Source organism: Pan troglodytes, chromosome 2 (genome assembly GCF_028858775.2).
Source record: "Pan troglodytes isolate AG18354 chromosome 2, NHGRI_mPanTro3-v2.0_pri, whole genome shotgun sequence".
Lineage (NCBI taxonomy): Eukaryota > Metazoa > Chordata > Mammalia > Primates > Hominidae > Pan > Pan troglodytes.
Window position 1 is genome coordinate 36898820 of NC_086015.1, and position 15765 is coordinate 36914584.

The window sequence follows — 15765 nt, forward strand, 5'->3', positions numbered from 1 at the left end:
GCTGATCTCAAACTCGTGGGCTTAAGCTATCCTCCTGCCTCTGCCTCCCAAAGTGCTGGGATTACAGGTGTGAGCCACCATACCCGGCCCCAATTCTTAATAGCAATTCTTTTTCACCCTGACAGCAGAAGTTGGTTTCAATTTCAGATCTTGCCACTCCCAGAATTAGCTGGATGTAACCTCGCCATCTTATTCTGGGTTCTTGTAACCACAGCTTTCTTTCCTTTGTTCTCTCAGACAAAGCAGAAGAAGCTGCTTCTGCAGGTACTCTCTGCCTCAGTGTGTTCTTTGCCCCAGCAGTTCTCCCATACCTGTTTAACCTTTTCCCTGTGCTAAATTCTGTTTAAATGTCTAGGGAGCTCTCTTGCTCTCTCTCGCTTTCTCTCTTTTTCCCTGGATGAATCCTGACAGCGTGAGATACTAAAAATGTATCAATGCTATTATGATACCTGCTTATATGCATGCTCATTTGCTTGGCCATTCTGATTTTTTAACTTTTAGGTAATGTGGATGTAATATCTGTCTGCTTCACTTTATTGGCTTCTGTATTAGTTTATCGGGTCTGTTGTAACAATTTACCATAAACTGGATTACTTAAAACAGCAGGCCAGAAGGCCAAGATCAAGGTGTCGGGACCATGCTCCCTCTGAAGGCCCTCAGGAAGACTCATTGCTTTCCTCATCCTGGCTTTTGGCAGTTGCCAGCATCCTTGGCTTGTACCTGCATCAGTTTCCGTTTCTGCTTTGGTCTTCACGTGGCTTTGTTCTCTGTATCTGTGTCTGCACATGACCCTCTGTGAACATCAGTTTTGGGATTTAAGATTCAACTTAATCTACTATAACCTCATCTTAGCTAATTATATCTACAAAGACCCTATTTCCACACAAGGTCACATCCTGGCCCACATTTAGTTGAGCCTGATGTTTGGAGGGACAATATTTAACCCAACACAGCTACCTAGTGCTTTGGTAAACATGGTTATGGCTAGAGATGTGCAAATATAAAATTTATAGATTGTTCTGCTAATTGTTCTGCTAAATCCCAGGTGGCTTAAGTATCATGGGCTTTGTACTTAGCTCCTACTTTGATAGGTAATGGTACTTGAGACAGGATTGTAAAGGTGGAGCAGAAACATTACAGAAATGTGCTGTTCCCTTCCAGCTTCAGAAGGGAAGTGGCATCAGAACTGGGTTTGGAAATTTAGGGTGAAGCATTCCAGGCTGTGGATATCCTGTGAGCCCTCTGGATCTACCCAGTTCCCCTGTGAATCAGCTCAGTGGATCCTTAGGTCACACAGGATCCTCTTAGGCAGAGAATGCAGTGTGGCACCTAACCACTGGAGTCATGGGTGGTGTGCTTTTTTGTTTTGTTTTGTTTTGTTTAAATAGAGACCAGGTTTCACCATGTTGGCCAGGCTGGTCTTAAACTCCTGAGCCCAAGTGATTTGCCTGCCTCGGCCTCCCAAAGTGCTGGGATTACAGGCATTAGCCTCTGTGCCTGGCCTCCATGGGTGTTTTTGGGGCTGCACCTTTGAGCGTGTCTTGCATGCCATGAATGTGTCAGCTGTCATCCAGAGCAAGTCAAACTGTTGGGCAGGAAGAATATTCATAAAAATAAGGTAGATCATGTATTGTATGATGATGCCATCTATATGAAATAAACAGAACAGGCCAGGCGCAGTGGCTCATGCCTATAATGCCAGCACTTTGGGAGGTCTAGGTGGGCAGATCACTTGAGCCCAGGAGTTCGAGACCAGCCTAGGCAACGTGACAAGATTCCCCCATCTCTATTTGAAAAAAAAAAAAAGAAAGAAAAAGAAATGCCCAGGACAGACAGATCTGTAGAGAGACAGTAGATTAGTGATCGCCATGGGGTAGAAGGAGGGAAGTGGAAATGAATCCTTAATGGTAATGGCCTTTGCTTTTTGGGTGGTGAAAATGTTCTGTAGCTAGATAGTGGTGGTGATTATACAACACTGAACATACTAAGTGTGACTAATGGTAAATTTTATGATAGGAGCTAAGTGGCCTGACGAGACACAATGGCTGAACTTTTGTCCCAGGTGTTTTATCAGCTGAGAACTATTAATAACAGTGTTTTACTCTGTGCCAGGTGCTGAGCTCAGCTCTACCCATGCATTTCCCTCACATCTACACTTTACCAAGGTTGGAGAGGACCAGGAGCTTGTCCAAGGCCTTACAACTAGTAGGAGGCCCTAAACTAACCCAGGATTGGAACCTGGGTTACCTGACTCCAGGGATGACTGGCCTGGTTTGCTCCGGACTGTCCCAGTTTTAGCATTGAAAGTCCCACATCCCAGAAACCCCTCAGTACAGAGCAAACTGGATGATTGGTCACTCTGATTCCTAAGCCCATACCAGGCTCCAGTTTGGGCTTCCCTGACACCCTCCTGATGACACCCTCCTGATTGAATCACCTACCCTGAAACCTGTTGTACCAAGAGCAATCACTTTGGAGTCCCTGATTTAATAGCTCGGTATCTCAAAGAAATCCTTGTGGCTTTTCAAGACACACCATGTAATATTAATGATAACACCATGCCTTCTGTCTGGATTAATTTTTTATGAACAATAATACGTCTGATTAAACTGGCTGATTTACTACGGCTGGTACAGGGTGGCGTGTGTGGTGACGTGTAGATGGTCTCTGACCACGGGGCACAGCTTCTTAGGTAGATCGGGGGATATTCCCAGTGTGCACTTGGTGTTCGTTCTGCCTGGGGTGAGCTGTGTTGCCAGTGCCTTGACAAAAGCAGGATGGATTAGCCACTACCCTGTCGCACACCCTCACGTAAGGGATGTTCCTGGCCTGCGGGGTTTCGCCTAGGCAGAGGGTGAGGCCAGGAAGTCTGGGGAAGTTGCTTGTGTGGCTGGAGTTGTACATTTTACATCTGATCCTCATTCCCAGTTTTCATCTGTCACCCAGCTACCCTGGTTTTGCTGTGTCAGAGTATCTCTTAATAGTTCTGACATTCACTGTGTAGGTGCTATTTCTCATGCAAAGAAATCCAGCTCTTGCCAGCAACTCCTTTAGTTACATGTCAAACAGATGCCAGTCTCTCCCTAAGTGCCTGTTTTCCTTCCAAGGGAGTGAATCAAGTGGTCTGGGAACCCAGGGTGTCAGCTTTTCAAGTCTGACAGAGCAGATTCAAATGTTTTGTATAAGGAATGACAGTCCTTCTAATGCCTCGAAGTTGTTTCTTTTTGGTTTTCCAGCTGAGCATCGAGCAGGCCCAGACGGTGGCGGAACAGGTGGAGATGAAGGCGAAGGTTGTGCAGTCGGAGGTCAAAGCCGTGACTGCGAGGCATAAGAAAGCCCTGGAGGAACGCGAGTGTGAGCTGCTGTGGAAGGTAACAGGGAGAGCTCCCCCACCCAGGCTGTGCCCACTCGGCTTCCATGAACCTCAGCAGCACTCTACGGGACTCTTTACAGATCCAGGAGCCAAGCTCTAAGTTTAAAACACTTCGTAATTTTCCAGAAAGCCTGTTAGCAGAAAGATGCAGGGGGTCCCTGGAACATTGTGGGTGCTGTCTGCGGTAAAACAACAAGAAGCCTTTTCAGAAGTACGTGGGTAACCAAGACTGGAAGCGGTCTCCAGTTTTATATTGCATTCACTCAAAAGGAGGCTAAAGAAGGGAGCATAGTCGAAACTGTTGTTAAGAAAGGCAGGCTGGTAGGAAACATCCCTATTTTTGGTGACCTGGCTGGTTGCACTTCCTGACCTCTTGTGGAAAACCAGTTTTCCTCTTCGGAGGGCAGTGAGTGTGTGTCCTTTCTTCCTGTTGGAGCAGGAAAGAGTGCCGAGCACACTAGTGTGCTGTTTAGATAAAAATCAGCTAGAAAGACTACTTGCCCCACCCAAGCCAGCATTCCAACTGTTCCTTTTCTGATTTTATGTCCCCACTCAGAAAGGAGGAGAGTTAGGTCTATGAAAGGGCCAGTACTCCATGCCAATTCTTTAACTATAATTACGTTCTCTGAACACACGAAAAAGACTAGAGCTGATTTATAAGGGTATCCTTGTGGAGTGTGCCTGTTTCCATCTCCAAACAATATGATGATGGTGGGGATGGCACCTCAGTTTCTGCAAGTGAACTTTGCTAACTACTGGGCCCTACGATGTTCTGCATGGCGTCCCTGGATTTTGCATTGCATTTTCCATGTAGTTAACTTCACAACTGGATGGATGCTTTCTGCCTCTTCTGACCTCTTAAGGAATATGGCTCAATTGCTTTCTGACAAGAGACTTTGGAGGTGTTAGTCCAAGATTTTTAATTCAGCATATTTTTTGAGCACCTTTGTGGGCATGACATCGTTTTCAGACACTCAGATGTCCCCATGGGTCTGCCAGTGTCATGCCACCCACGAATGTTAATTATAACTGAGGGGCCCATTTCTTGCAACCTGAGAGCTTTGTAGTGAACTCTGCCACAAACTCGCTCTTCTGGATTTCCTGATGAAAAAGGCCTTTGTGTGTGGGGGTTTCTGCCGCTTTCACCTTAGTTACCCTCCCTCCTGTGAGGCTGACCTACTGTCCTCTCTAAAGGCAGTTCTGTTTCAGAAGAAATAGCAAGTTTTTACTCTTGGGAGAAGCCTATTTGAAAGAAGAGTCCATCCCTTCTTCATTGTAGTAAGCAGTTTCTGCTTGCCCAAAAATTCATCCTCAGAGCATTCCAAAATAAGCTTCCTTATTTTGGATACTTTTGCTATAGAACCTTGCTCCAAATCCTGTGGGGTCCCTCTCTCTTTGACTAATTACTGACTTTTTTTTTTTTTTTTTTTTTTCCTGTTCCTTCCCAGCAAATCCCTCTTACTTTGCCTGTCTCTGTCTGGGCATCTCTTTGTTACAAGTTTTGTTTTCCTGCATCTCTGGTTACTTTAAGATATATAAGTGCAAGGATTAAGACAACCCTGTTGTAAATATCCAGATGCCTCTCTTCATTCTTGGGCCTTATGTATTTCCAGTGGACTTGGCTACCTCATGGGGTTAGCTGCATATATATAGTTCATGGGTAAGAACCAAAGGTGGAGGTTTGGCCTAATGGGCAAATATTCTTTAATCTGTCCCCACGTGGGCCTCTCCATACACATGTATCCTGGTTCACTGAACAGATGAAAAAGCAGGAATGCACGAAATCATATAATCACCCCTCCCACCCTAAAGGGAAAGTCAGGTTGAAATCCAGCTCTTTCAACAGTGGACGCTTATTCTGAAATAGCCTTCTATGGCTTTCAGATCTGTAGAACAACTCAAGTCATGGTCCTCTGTGAAAACTATTTGGATAAGTTCATTCCCTTCACAGGGGGACATTGCTTAGAATTAGAGAACTTTTAAAGAATAGAGAAACTAATGTTTCATTGGTAAAACAAAATTCCATATTTCTAAATAGCATGGTTTGAGAACCTCAAGCAGGAATTATTTTGGCAGGTTAGAATCCATGTCCATATATATTATAGCATTTTAGATTTAAAGGGCTCTTTTGGAAATAATACAGACATGCCAAAAGCGTGCTATGTTAAAATTTGGGGTACAGGGCTTCTCAGGTTCCCAGTTGGGTTTTTAAAACCATTCTTAAAATACAGAAGTAAAGAGAAACTGGCCCAAGCACAGTGACTCACGCCCATAATGCCAACACTTTGGGAGGCTGAGGTAGGAAGATTGCTTGAGTCCAGGATTTTGAGGCCACCCGTGGCAACATTAAGACCCCATCTCTACCAAAAAAAAAAAATGGTGCCCTGTGGTGGTGGTCTCCTTTAATACACATTTCCCAAGCTAATCCTTTTGAGGTTTGTTGTTGTTGTTGTTGTTGTTTTGAGACGGAGTTTCGCTCTGGACTGCAGTGGCACGATCTCGGCTCACTGCAACCTCCGTCTCCTGGGTTCAAGCGATTCTCCTGCCTCAGCCTCCCAAGTAGCTGGGATTACAGGCACCTGCCACCACGCTCGGCTAGTTTTGTATTTTTAGTACAGAGAAGGTCTCACTATGTTGGCCAGACTGGTTTTGAACTCCTGACCTCAGGTGGTCCACCCATCTTGGCCTCCCAAAGCATGAGCCACTGTGCTGGGCCCCAAACTAATTCTTTAAGAATATGAATCTGTCATGTCACTCCCCTACTGAAAGCTGTGGTTGTGAAATGCTGAGCCTGTGCCCACAGCAGGACCTTTGCTGTTTCCTTTGCTGAGATAGCTCTCCCTATGGCCTTTTGCCTAGTCTCAACCTGTAGGTCTGAACTTGTGAAAGGCACTGTCCCTCAGTGCTCTTTGTCTGTATCAGGGCCCCTAGACACTGTCTTTCACATCCTTTTTCTACTTTTTAACACCTATCACTATCTGACATGATCCTTATTTCTTCGTTTGCTTTTCTAAACTACAACTCTGTGTGAGCAAGGACCATATTTTATATTTTCTGTGGGTTACTGCAGTACCTCCAATGCCTGGCAAAGTGTAGGTGCTCAGTAAACTCCTTTGTCAAATGGCTGTTTTTGGTTTTGGTGGTGGGATCTTGCTATTTTTTTAAGGTGGGATCTTGCTGTATCACCCAGGCTGGAGTGCAGTGGTTATTCACAGATACAGTCATGGCACGCTACAGACTCAGCCTCCTAGGCTCAAGTGATTCTTCCACCTCAGCTTCCCGAGTAGCTGGGACTACAGGTGCACAGCACTGTGCCCAGCTCTAGATGGCTGTTTTTAACTTTTATTTTTTTTAATTTATAGCTTACAGAAAAGTTGCAGTAATAATAGTAACTCCATATATTCCTTCTCCAGATTTACTGATTATGTACGTTTTGTCCCAATTATTATTATTATTATGATTATTATTATTATTATTATTATTTTGAGACGGAGTCTCGCCCTGTTGCCTAGGTTGGAGTGCAATGGTGTGATCTCTACTCACTGCAACCTCCGCCTCTCGGGTTCAAGCGATTCTCCCCACATCAGCTTCCCAAATAGCTGGGATTACAGGCACCTGTTACCACACTTGGTTAATTTTTGTTATTTTTAGTAGAGACAGGGTTTTGCCATGTTGGCCAGACTGGTCTCGAACTCCTGACCTCAGGTGATCTGCCTGCTTCGTCCTCCCAAAGTGCTGGGATTACAGGCATGAGGCGTGCGTGTATGTGTGTGTGTGTGTATGTATGTATGTATGTATGTGTATATATGTTTGTGATCTGAGAGTGAGTTGGCATATTGGAAACACAATGCCTTTACCCCTAATCACATTACAATTACAGAAATCAGGAAGTTTGATTTTGATACAGTACTAGCATCTACTCCTCAGTCCATAATCAAGGTTCAACAATTGTCCCAACAGTGCTTTTCATAGCTAGCCACTCCCTCCAGTCCAGAGTCACTAATTACATATAGTTGTCCTGTTTCTAGTAACTATCCTCTGTAACCCAGAACAGTTTCTTCAGGTTTTTTGGTCCATTTTGATTTTGCTGCTTTTGAAGAAAGACAGATGTCTTTTGTAGACCATCCCACAATACGTGTTTGTCTGATGCTTCCTTGTGATTAGTTGTGGCTTATGTGGTATTTTCTGTGCTTGGCTCTAAGCCTCTGTGTCTTTCTCCACTCTTGCTTTTCCTTCCAGGTAGAAAAGATCCGCCAGGTGAAAGCCAAGTCTCTGTACCTGCAGGTGGAGAAGCTGCGGCAAAACCTCAACAAGCTTGAGAGCACCATCAGTGCCGTGCAGCAGGTCCTGGAGGAGGGTAGAGCGCTAGACATCCTACTGGCCCGAGACCGGATGCTGGCCCAGGTGCAGGAGCTGAAGACCGTGCGGAGCCTCCTGCAGCCCCAGGAAGACGACCGAGTCATGTTCACACCCCCCGATCAGGCACTGTACCTTGCCATCAAGTCTTTTGGCTTTGTTAGCAGCGGGGCCTTTGCCCCACTCACCAAGGCCACGGGCGATGGCCTCAAGCGCGCCCTCCAGGGTAAGGTGGCCTCCTTCACAGTCATTGGTTATGACCACGATGGTGAGCCCCGCCTCTCAGGAGGCGACCTGATGTCGGCTGTGGTCCTGGGCCCTGATGGCAACCTGTTTGGTGCAGAGGTGAGTGATCAGCAGAATGGGACATACGTGGTGAGTTACCGACCCCAGCTGGAGGGTGAGCACCTGGTATCTGTGACACTGTGCAACCAGCACATTGAGAACAGCCCTTTCAAGGTGGTGGTCAAGTCAGGCCGCAGCTACGTGGGCATTGGGCTCCCGGGCCTGAGCTTCGGCAGTGAGGGTGACAGCGATGGCAAGCTCTGCCGCCCTTGGGGTGTGAGTGTAGACAAGGAGGGCTACATCATTGTCGCCGACCGCAGCAACAACCGCATCCAGGTGTTCAAGCCCTGCGGCGCCTTCCACCACAAATTCGGCACCCTGGGCTCCCGGCCTGGGCAGTTCGACCGACCAGCCGGCGTGGCCTGTGACGCCTCACGCAGGATCGTGGTGGCTGACAAGGACAATCATCGCATCCAGATCTTCACGTTCGAGGGCCAGTTCCTCCTCAAGTTTGGTGAGAAAGGAACCAAGAATGGGCAGTTCAACTACCCTTGGGATGTGGCGGTGAATTCTGAGGGCAAGATCCTGGTCTCAGACACGAGGAACCACCGGATCCAGCTGTTTGGGCCTGATGGTGTCTTCCTAAATAAGTATGGCTTCGAGGGGGCTCTCTGGAAGCACTTTGACTCCCCACGGGGTGTGGCCTTCAACCATGAGGGCCACTTGGTGGTCACTGACTTCAACAACCACCGGCTCCTGGTTATTCACCCCGACTGCCAGTCGGCACGCTTTCTGGGCTCGGAGGGCACAGGCAATGGGCAGTTCCTGCGCCCACAAGGGGTAGCTGTGGACCAGGAAGGGCGCATCATTGTGGCGGATTCCAGGAACCATCGGGTACAGATGTTTGAATCCAATGGCAGCTTCCTGTGCAAGTTTGGTGCTCAAGGCAGCGGCTTTGGGCAGATGGACCGCCCTTCCGGCATCGCCATCACCCCCGACGGAATGATCGTTGTGGTGGACTTTGGCAACAATCGAATCCTCGTCTTCTAATTGCATTTCCTAGGTTTCTGTGTTTGGGGTGTGTGTACGTGTCTCTCTCTCTCTCTCTCTTTCTCTCTCTCTCTTTTTGAATTTCAAAGAAGAAACAGTCTCAGGGAAATTTCTTTTTTCTTTTTCTTTTTTTAAAGAGAACAAGAAAAGTACAACATTGCTTAAGTCCTACCTCATCTTTATTTTTTTACAGATGAATGTACTTATCTTTTCTGCAGGGATTGAGCCTGTGAAGTGATAATTTCTATCTACCTCATAAATCTTTACATTTCCTTCTGCAACAGGCCCTCTTCCCCTCCTCAGTGGAGTTTGCATTTCCCTCTTCCCCTGCGTGGGGCATGATATGCACAAGCCTGGCATCTGTATGGCTGGGAGGGCACTGGATGTGTGTGGTGGGGTGTATTCTGTAGATTGAGCCAAGGAAACACAAAAAAAAACTACTAAGTAAAAAAACAAAAAACTATAAAACATGGAAAAAATAGGATTTGAAATGCATAATTATAGAATACCTGTGTTCTTGAGAATACTGTTTATATGGGGTTTAGATTATGTTGTGTTGTTTTGATCTTTTTGGAAAATCTTCTCTTTTTAAATGCTGCAACAGAGAAATTTCCTCTGTTCTCTGTTTATACCTCAGTGTGTTTAACATCCTCTTCTGCATCGTTTCTTGATCTTAGACGTTGTGGCTGTGGCTTGCTAGCCAAGAAAAGCAGACCCTTCATATTTTAGGGTATATAATCTTTGTTTCTTTTAAGGGAGGGTGTGTGCGTGTTTGTTTCAAAGCCATCTTGCACCCAAGTAGTAAAGCTGAAAATGACACACTGCCTCCCAAAGAACCTCTCCTTTTCACACTTTGGTTTCTTAAAAAAGTATATAGATGGTAGCTCAGGATTTTTGATTAAACGTATTCTCAAAAGTTATGCTTTCTTATTTTGCTGTTAGGTTATAAAGGGTTAAATGGAAGGAAAAAGGAAATTAACCTCGTTCTCAGAGAGAAGGTTTTGAGGCATGGGCTGACGTGGACATGAATGTGGGTGGACATGCGTGTGCTGAGGGAGTCAGGGAGCACATTAAAGAACAAGGCACCCCCAAACTATAGGAACTCCACAGAAAGGGCAGGGTCCGCCCTGACCCGCGAGTGCATGTTGTTCTGTAGTGCTAGGGGTTTCTTTTCCTAAGAAGAGTAGGCAAAGGAAAGAACTTTTATTTTACAAGCACAATTTTTTCCTGCTTTGAAAGTTCAGGGAAATAGAAGGTTTGAAAGTCAAATTAATACCAACAGCCCAGTCCCACACCCTCTGCTTGGGTCACTTTTTATAGGATTGTTTGCACCCAGGCCATGCTTTAGGACCTCATGGTTAACATGAATCCCCCCACCCCCCCTCCCCCCAAGGCCTTTGACCATAAAGGATCTAGAAACCAAATTGTCCCAACCTGAAATGTAGGATGTAATGTCTTTTCTTAAACCTGTAACTCGGTACCAAAGAATGAAAATTTAAGGCTCCCACTGCAGAACTGTGGGGTAGAATCTGTGTCACTTTACAGGATTGGTTGGTTGTAAGCTGGACTTGGGTACAAAACTTGTGCTTCTGGGCATTGTCTGTCTTTCAAGTGCAAAGCAGATGTAGCTGATACCCTGCTTGTCAGAACCCAGTGGGTTCCTGCATTGCCCCAGATACTGAAATAAGAACCAAATTCTGGAGGAGCCCTCCTCAGGGAAAAGAGGGACTCTCAAACAAACGTCAGTGACTTACAAGGGAGACCTCTTGTTTAAAGACTTATGGATCAACTTCTGTTCCTCTGTTTAAGAGAAATTTCTATTGCAAAATGGGTATCGTTTTAAATGAGCAGAACAGATTAACAAATGGAGCAATTTGTTTCTGTTATCCCAATAGAAAAGGAGATGATGGGGACAATGTGACAAGTCAATCAAGTTGCTTTTCCCGTACACCTCTTTTGGACACCTCTTTTGGACATTTAATTTACTACTACTACAAGCTACTCTGTCTCTTCCCATTGCTTTAATTCTAGGGTTTCTGAGTGACCAAAATGGGAAGGAAAAAAAAAACCTCATCTCACAGAGGAGAACTGCATGCAATAAAAGATTCAAAAGTTGGAAAGTAGCTTCAAACTGCTGCTGGCTCCCAGCTGCTGTTACAGGGTGGGAAGGTATTAGGAAATGTTGTTTGTTAGAAGCTCCTTTTACTGTAGAATTTAATAGTGAATCCTTCCCCAATGCCTATTCAGTTGCCTTTTGGCCGTTAAGCTCTAAGTTCTTTGGTAAAGAGTTAATATAATTAAACATTTTTACTGTTTTCTATTTTGGAGTAACTTGGTGCTGATCTTCCTTCCCTTTCCCCAGCTGCCCAACAAGCCACCCTTTAAACACCAAAGACAACTGGTTTTAAATGCTTGAAAAAAATTTTATTGAGGAGATGGATCTTGATTAAAATCTTTTCATGATCATTTTCATTCTGCTCTTTTCTTTCTAATTTCCCCAGATGTAGGAAAATTTTGGGACCTGAATGAGAAATGTTCTTGGTGCATAACAGTAACTGGAGCTCCTTATTTGACATTTTACTGTGGATGTGATCGAAAAGCCAAGATTTTCGCTCCATGGCTGAAATTATCAGGTCTTAATTTACAGACTTGTAAATTTGCAGGCTTAGAGCAACTAGAACTATCCCCTGAAATATGTGTGTAGGTCAGAGATACTACCTCTTTGTCCTCAGTGGTGGTATATCTATCTCCTTACCTTTCTGTACCCAAAATGGTGCACGACTGGTATTTGAGAAACATGGTCACATTTGGAAAGCTTTTGTTTTTAAAACATTGGCGGTTTTTCCTGCCCGCGGTTGACTCCTGACCCATAGGGATTGGTGCGAAGCACTTTGGAGAGTGTTTATTGTATGATGTGAAATGTTCTAAATCAAGGAAAGATGATAAAAGCCAACATTTGGCAGTCCCTAGTGTGAAACTGTGAAAAGTACCTGTGTTTAAATGCATAATCTCCTGCCCGGGTAATGCCAGGTAGCCAGGAGTTGGGTCAAAGAAGGGAGTCTTCATCCTGATGGAAAAAATAAGGTCCTGGGTATTATGAGGTAGGAGAATAAAAAGGTTTCTGGGGAGTAAGTGTGACAATTACTAGTCCCCATGGAGGTCTGATCTGGTCAGGTGGCAAGGGTTGGGTGGGGTATGATGTAAGCTCAGTTTATGTGTGGAGATGCCCATTGGGTTTGGATATATAGGTTTGAGTATTGAGATGTTTAAAGGACATCTAACCCATAGGTAAAAACTACTTTTGCTTGACACTGACTTAGCATTTCAAAAGTGTTATTTTTGGTCCCAAGATCTAATGCTGTCTCAGAACATGTGCCCTGTTGTGGCTGCAAGTGGCACTCAAGTTGACTAGAGCACAGTGACCTGGGCTGTACCCCAAGTGCACTAACTCCTCAATGCCCTTTTAAGTCTAACTTATTTGGGAAACACATAACAAAGGGTACCATAAACCGAATCCAAATTACGTGTTGGGCCAAAAATGTTGCCAGAACTGAGGCACTTTGTGATGGAGTTGCAAGAGATAGCTTGAGATCGGCTCAGTCTGATTTATTCTAGTTAAGCCAAAGCTTAATTATTTGAGGAGGAAAGTCTTTTAGGCTTGAAGCAGCAAAATACTGTTTATATATGCGTTACCTTCCTCGTTGGAAGATTCTAAGATTGCTCTGTTCTGGTAGGTGGTGAAAGATATGCCAAAGTTTTAGGCTTGTTTTTCTGATCTTATTTTTTTAATCCAGTGGTGCCAAAAAGTATTTAGGGTATGTTTAAGGTATATTTAAAACATCACTCTGAATGAGTTTCCAACAGTCTGGGGCTGTATAAAAGTCACACTCTTGTACTTGTAGGTGATGGTGTCACAGGGCCAGGGCCTCCAGAGCTCTACGGCTTTCTCTGGTTTTCTATAGGGCCAAGGGCACAGGACGCAGCATTCCAGACCACACTGACTGCTTTTGCTGAGTTTCTACCTCACTTGTGGCAAGTCATCTACCTCATGTTAGCATCTGACAGGTCTCAAAAAGAATAGTATTAATCCAATGGGCAGTGGGTGGGAGTGGGAAGCTACCTCTAAAAGAAATGTTACCATAAATCTACAACTGATTTCTCCCAGGAGAAATGTTCTACTTACCTTGAAAGAGAAATGTCAGGCAAATGTAGTCATAAATCCAAGTAGTTCTTAGCAATCTGGCTTTTCCCCCTCAAAAAGAATTATGCATACCATTACTGTTGTTCAGTATTATGAAACTACTGGTTAATCTGACCTATTGGAGGACTTAACTACAAATAAAGACCTTTAGGTCTCTTTCTCTTCAAGAGAAAAATATTTTATCTGTATTTCGAATGTCTGCAAATAATACCCTTTGGGAGCAATTCTAAAGGTCTAGATCTTGGAAACATCAAATATTTGAAGGGAATGAGAATCCTCTTGACTTCATGATTGTATTTGTAGCTCTCTGGACCCGGCAGGACGTTCATCACCATGATGTTGGAACAATCACTGTTTTGACTGAGCAGTGACTGTTGAAGTGTGTATTGCTCTTTTGTTTTGTTTTGATTTTTTTCTACCAAAGGTAACATGTTGACGGGTTTTTTTTTCCTTGTTTATTAAATACTTGATAAAGTTGAGAAGCACATTACCAGGATATACTGTATTGACCCTCCCACCTCTCTGCTGCCCTAATTTTTGGTTGTTTGGAAGAGAGGAGGGTCCTAAGACCACTGTCATTATCATGAGGGGCTTATAAATGTCATGGTGAAGAAATACCTCAATGATGTCTATTTTTAAAACTGATCTTACGGGTTAACAAGCCAGCCTGGTGGGATATTTTCCATCATCATTTAACCAATAATGGTTCTAAAAGTTTTGTGTATCCACATGGTCTTAGACCTCCTTTTAATGATTGTATTAACTTACAAGCTCAGGTAGTATTTTTCTTAAGACTCTATCTCAGAGCACACTGACTGAATGTTGATGTGTGTAGCAAAGTGTTTACTTTCTTTAAATAACCAGCTCTGTAACTCTGTAAGTTCTTTGTGTTTCTAGCAGTCTGTGTAGTTGTCTTTCTTCGGAGGAAGATTTTTCACATTTCTGGGGTTTTCTTGCTTTTAGGGTGGTAAGATTCCTTTCTTTTTTTCCCTTTTCTCCTAAAATCGATGCAGGTAAGGGTGGGTGGGTAAGGGGTGTTGTTTTTTAACTAGCATGTTAGTTATACTTGGGTGGGTGGGAGGGTTGTTAAACTGAATCTTGCTTAATACTGTCCATTAGCTCTCATGCCGGGTCAGCAAAATGCTTTAATTTTTAACTGTAGAACATGTGACTCGGTTGAGTCTTTTTGTCTTTTTTTTTTTTTTAAATAAACAGAATTGGGGGAATTAATGTGGGCAAGTTGCCTTATGTTAGAATGACTAAGTTAAACCTCTTAATTTGTATTTGTCCAAGGCAGACATGATATAAGGAATATGCACTACCGTAGTAACTCCCCTGGCCGCAGAAACCACACTGCAAGCCTGTCCGGGGTGGGGTGCTGACTGCCATTTGCCACTTTTAAATGGGCATTGCCGTGGTAATGTGAATCCCATCAATGCAGTAGATGGGTGGGGAAATGAAGATTTCCCCTGAAACCTTTAGGCAAAAGTGAGTTTTTGTTTGGTTGATTTTGTTTTTTTTTCCCCCCTCCTCTTTTGGCTTTCACATTTTAAATCTTAAATGTTACTATTGCAGGCCGCAGGCATGACAGGCAATGAGCAGGTGAAGAACCAATGGAAAAGTGTTCAAAAACTCCTGTGTTAGCTAACAGGCTTCTGAATGTATCACTGTGGTCCACAGAGAAGGCTGGAGGAGGTAGCAAGGAGATGCTGTATCAGCTACTACAGCCTTAAAACAAAGTTGGTGTCTCTTTGGACTTTAAAATTGTTCCTATGCAGCTTATTTTATTTTTGTTTAATCAAATAAACGAGGGTTTTTCCATGGCTACAGTGTGTCTGTGTGATCCTTTAATCCATAGTAAATAAGGGTATGTGCACTGTACTGGATGGAAAGGGAGTCCCTGAGGTAGACAGTCCAGGAGCTGCACTGTGACTGGTGGGCCAGATTGGGCCCATGCGGTGCCTTCAAAAAAAAAGGTGATGGGAGCATTTTTAAATAGAGGAAATGTTAAAGAGCCTAAAAGTTATGGATTGTCACAAAATTTCAAACCTGGAAGCCCTGTATGTATCTTCTCCCAAGGAGCTGAGTAGCACATGTCCCTCTAGAGGCAAATATGTGACTTCCCAGCTGCCACCGCCCTGTCCCCCTTTCTCTGGAAGGTCTTGGCCTTATCACCTCTGTCTGAGTAGGGGTACCTGGGAACCATTTGGGGTCTAAACTGTGGCTCCAGGAGATGTGAGCAACTCATCCAACTGGCTTCTCCCTCAGTGGGGGGATACCGTAGATGCTGGGTGGATAAAGACTGTTAATCGTGAGCTTAATGTGTTCAGAACTTTATTTGGGATTTCATTTTTCACTGGACTTCATTTTCCCAACTTTGCTCACCTATTTTCCTTCGAGTCATACAGCCTCAGGCTTGACTTTTGAATGCAGTATCTGACAAACCGGAGAAACCAGCACCCTAGGTTCTACTTTTCCTGATGTTTTTTCCTGTCCTGTG

General features: G+C 44.3%; 1 protein-coding gene across 1 annotated transcript in view; it reads left to right on the plus strand.

Annotated features, from left to right (window-relative positions):
- TRIM71 (tripartite motif containing 71) overlaps positions 1 to 15089 on the plus strand; it is an 80115-nt gene extending 65026 nt beyond the window's left edge. Inside the window, exons 3-4 of the mRNA XM_016940634.4 lie at positions 3237 to 3371; positions 7613 to 15089. Of these exons, the coding sequence (XP_016796123.1) occupies positions 3237 to 3371; positions 7613 to 9064 (1587 nt within the window). The 3' untranslated portion in view covers positions 9065 to 15089. The remainder of the gene's footprint in view (positions 1 to 3236; positions 3372 to 7612) is intronic.
- Positions 15090 to 15765: the final 676 nt, after the last annotated feature.